Source organism: Sinocyclocheilus anshuiensis, unplaced genomic scaffold (assembly GCF_001515605.1).
Source record: "Sinocyclocheilus anshuiensis isolate Anshui unplaced genomic scaffold, SAMN03320099.WGS_v1.1 scaffold1851, whole genome shotgun sequence".
Lineage (NCBI taxonomy): Eukaryota > Metazoa > Chordata > Actinopteri > Cypriniformes > Cyprinidae > Sinocyclocheilus > Sinocyclocheilus anshuiensis.
The window spans coordinates 77,059-81,865 of NW_015548302.1; the positions used below are offsets into that span (position 1 = coordinate 77,059).

The 4,807-nt window shown below is 35.3% G+C and overlaps 1 protein-coding gene across 2 annotated transcripts in view; it reads left to right on the top strand.

Moving 5' to 3' along the window:
- The first annotated feature begins 2,307 nt into the window (after window positions 1-2,307).
- LOC107656154 (tripartite motif-containing protein 55-like) overlaps window positions 2,308-4,807 on the top strand; it is a 9,532-nt gene continuing 7,032 nt past the window's right edge. For both annotated transcript variants that reach the window (XM_016443878.1, XM_016443877.1), the window contains exons 1-2: window positions 2,308-2,614; window positions 2,963-3,132. In XM_016443878.1, coding sequence (XP_016299364.1) covers window positions 2,495-2,614; window positions 2,963-3,132 — 290 coding nt within the window. In that variant the 5' untranslated portion in view covers window positions 2,308-2,494. The remainder of the gene's footprint in view (window positions 2,615-2,962; window positions 3,133-4,807) is intronic.

A 4,807-nucleotide genomic window follows, 5' to 3' on the forward strand; every position in this document is an offset into this window, starting at 1 on the left:
TTTTATTGGTCTTATGAAGTATTCTAATTTGTTGAGATAGTGAATTGGTGGGTTTTTGTTAAATGTGAGCCAAAATCATCACAATTAAAAGAACCAAAGACTTAAACTACTTCAGTCTGTGTGCATTTCATTTATTTAATACACAAGTTTCACAATTTGAGTTGAATTACTGAAATAAATGAACTTTTCCACGACATTCTAATTTATTGAGACCCACCTGTAGTTGAAAAAATTGTCGAAATATGAAATTAAAACTGCCAGTAGGTGGCAGCAAGTGACTGTTAATGAGAGAGTCATTGAGATTCAACCGATTTATTGAAACAGCTGATTCATTCAGGAATAAAGCATTTGACTAAGCATTTGTCAATGAGTGAGTCACTGATCAGTGATTCGAATCATTCATTCAACTGATTCGTTCAAAAAGCAGTGAACACCATACATTGCTCAGAGATGCAAAACGATGCTGTGATCTTTGTTTGGAGGTATTTTCGTTGGCAAAATTGAGCAAAAACAGACAATATTGTGTCTAAAATGTAAGTCACTTAATGCTAACTTTATTAAACTTGTATAAAATGATTATTACATTTGTTATCATGCTAATGTCTGGAGACAAAATTGCACACTTTGTGTGATATAGATTAACTATATTAAATTATATAAATATAAAAAACATACAGATCGAGGCATTTTTGCCATCTAGAATTTAGAATGCCTTGCATTTTGAGTTTTAATAGAACAAATCACGTGCGTGCACTCTCTGTGTGTGATAATGTCAGATGGCACATCATTACAACAACACTTACCATATTATAGCAGATGATATACTGTATATCGCACACACCAGCCACGACTTGAGTGGAAAATGAAATCGGCCGCGGTTGTGCGAGCACTTGTTTGCAATAGTAGTCTAACTTGCAATCACCAGACCACTGATTCGTCAAACCTGCTTAAAGGGGTCATATGATGCGATTTCAAGTTTTCCTTTCTCTTTGGAGTGTTACAAGCTGTTTGTGAATAGATAAGATCCCTAAAGTTGCAAAGACTAAATCTCAAACCCAAAGAGATATTCTTTATAAAAGTTAAGACTGGTCCACGCCCTCCTAAAACGCCTCGTTTAAACACGCCCCCACATGTCTACATCATGATGTGGGAAGATTTGCATAACACCGCCCAAATGTTCACGCAAAGAAAGAAGGTGTAACTTTATTGTTGCTGTTGCCGCCGCCACAATGTTGTGAAGACGCTGTGTGTTTCGTTGTGAAAGCGAAACTACGTTGTTTGGCCTTCCAAAAGAGGACACGACTAGAAATCAGTGGTTAAGTTGTATTTACAACACTGTCCCAGAACAGTTCAACCTAAATAATTCAGATGTGTGCAGCGCATTTTATGGAGGACTGTTTCCTGATCCTGGTAGAGTAGCCTTTAGGACTTTAGGAAATTGAAAGGACTTTAATTTTGTATTAAGTAACGAATATGTTTCGAGGAAATGTATCGGAGTAAAAGTATACATTTTAATTAGGAAATGTAGTGGAGTAAATTGAAAGTTGACAGAAATATAAAAACTCAAGTAAAGTACAGATAGGCTACTCCCAAAAAATACTTAAGCACTGTAACGAAGTATACTTACATTTACATTTAGCAGACGCTTTTATCCAAAGCGACTTACAAATGAGGACAATGGAAGCAATCAAAATCAATAAAAGAGCAATGATAAGCAACTGCTATAACAAGTCTCAGCTTAATGCAGAAGCTACACACAGCAAGGTTTTTTTTTTTAAATCATATAATAAATAAAAAGAAAATCGATAGAATAGAAAAAGAATAGAGCAAGCTAGTGTTAGAGGCCTTTTTTGCTTTTGTTAATCAGAAGTCAGAAAGTCAGAATTATAATTGTATAATAAATAAAAAGAAAACAAATAGATAGAATGCAAAAAGATTAGAGAAGCAAGATTTCAATTCCACTGAGTAGAATTTGTAGTACAATTATTTGTAGAATAACCAATTAATAGTTCCCTCGCAATTAAATATTGTTGTTCGACAATTATTCTTTAATTGCCGCTTTAGTAGTCTAGTGCATGATGAGTCCGCGTCTGTCTTTTCCTAACAGCAAAAATACTAAAATTTAAATTATATTTAAATCGTATTTTTATGTAGAAGTTGTAATAATGTGTTTATTGTCATGTATTTAATTAATAAATACTTTTCTGTGTTTATTGTGTTTAAGAGATGCACGTTGAGTCAACAGTATCATTTTCATATATGGGCAAGTAAATATGGCAACCTCTGACGTGCTGCTTTCTAAAAACAGCTCTCACTGATAGTGGGCCTTGGCGTGCGGGAATGCCAAGCCTCATTATAGAGGCTACAGACAGGCGGTTGGGCAATGGAGAGGGCATGATTTCACCCCGTGCACAAGAACTGGGACAATTTAATTTTCTCAATCCCAAACGGTCTCATTCTCAACTTCAGTGAAGCCGTTGCTCGTCAAATCAAGATGGACAGCTTGGAGAAGCAGCTTATTTGTCCCATTTGTCTGGAAACGTTCACGAAACCGGTTGTGATTCTTCCTTGTCAACACAATCTTTGCCGGAAATGTGCTAATGACATTTTCCAGGTACAGTTTCAGTATTTTTTGTTTATCAACAACATTTATCACAAAAAATATTGATATAGCTACCCTCTTTTAGAAAATAAATAAATAATTTTATAGCCTACTGTGTGGAGGTTTCTAGACATTTTTTCAGTTACATTAATTGTCTGCTTTATTTTACTGTAGTTATAGCCTAATATTTAGTCTACTATAGTGTTGCTTCACCTCAATCGCCTTTTTTATTTACACAGGCTATTTGGGTTCTACCTATACTCAGAAAGCTAAAATATATGAATATTTGTAAATAAACATTCAATAATCTCTAAAAAATCAGGTGTTTTGTTCATTTGCTGTCCCACACTTCCTGTCCAGTCCTCAAATCCATACCTTCCCACCAGAGGAGGCACAGCGGCGTCAGGTGGTCGTTTCAGGTGTCCATCCTGCAGGCATGAAGTTGTGCTGGACCGCCATGGGGTCTACGGTCTGCAGAGAAACCTTCTGGTGGAAAACATCATTGACATGTACAAGCAGGAGTACATCAGGTTAGAGCTGAGAAACAAACACCTCGGGAAGCTCTAATAGGCTGTCCGTATGGTTTAACAAGATCCCTTGTGTGATTACAATGTTCAAGAGAAATGTAGGCTACAAATATAGTCCAGGGCTCCAGACTGCGAGTAAAATGTTACCAGTTGTGACCCAAAATTGGCGACAGTGATTAAATATATAGCTGGCGACATTTCGAAAAACTTTGTTTTCCTGCGAGTGCGCAGCAGCATTTCTTGCACACCAGTCGTGATGCTCGATTCGTTAACCAATGACTTGTATGTATCGGTTCTTTTTAATGAGTCAGTCATAACCGGTTTAGCGGGCTGATTCGTTACAAAGTATAAAAATGACTCATGAACCGCGAGTCATTTTTCAATTATACCCGATTTATAAACCAGGAACTGTTACTGTGATGTGTACCTTAGGTTCCTGAGATTAACATCATTCATTTTAGTAGTTACATAATCTCAACAGCGTTTTGGAATTATTGTATTGTATTCTAATATAATGAAATAACAATATATATTGGTTATAAATGCTGCTGTTTAGGAGCCAATAATTTCTTCCTATTCCTTTTTGTTTAGTCTGGAGACCCTGTAGACTAAAACATTTAATCAATTAATGTCTAAACTAATATGATTTCTATTATTAGGCTATAATTTACAGACAGAAGCCCATTTCCACCACATAAAGAAAAGAAAATCATGCTTTGGTAAATCATCATAATTATAAGATATAAAGTTAAAATTTGACAACTGACATTTTTTAACTTTTGAAATAATAATTACTTTAAAAAAAAAACAAAAAAAAACACGATTCCTTTTCCTATGTGGTGGAAATGGGCTTCCAAATGGGCTTGTCAAAATTATTACTTTTTAAAAACTTTTTTTTTTATAATTACATATATTATATTATATTATACTATATTATATTATATTATGATTGATTATCAAAGCATGATTTTTTTTCTTATGTGTTGGAAATGGGCTTCCATAGTTACCCCTATTGTAGAGGTAATAATCCTTTGGCTTTTTAGTAAAGTGCATGAAAAAAACTTTTTTCCTTAAAAAAAAAAAAAAGAGCAGACATGCTTTTAAGAATGAAATTCCCCAAGGCTGAACGATTAAGTTCTCAACCGCCCTGTCACTTTGCATCCCACTTAAGCGTTTCCCTTTATGAACTCAAAAAAAGCTTTTGAATGAGAGGTTCATGTTTTAAAGCTCTATAAATCAGTCAGTGTTTTGCACTGCAAAAGACAGATTCCCTAGCGTCCATGTGGCTCCTAAGACCTGTTACTCAGACAGGTCAGAAGGCTAAGGATGACGGTCAGCTGGCAGCAAATTTATTTTTAGTTCCACCAGTCAGTGTTGAGTCTCTTAGGCGTCCTGACACACATAACAAACCCTCAATATGGCCTTGTGAATAGGCCTGTCGCAATAATCAATATATAGACTTATCGCGCAATATATGTACATGACCTCAATCATTTTTGGTGACGCAATATATCGCCCATTATATTTACTTAAAAATTAGGCTAATGTCACCATGTTTTGTACATTCCACTTGTGCCTGGGTCTTTTGCAGCCTCTCATACATAGCGTGGTGTAGTCATGAGGTGCTAGTTCAAATTTAGAAAAATGCTTATACAAAAAAAAAAAGTTTCGTCTGCCG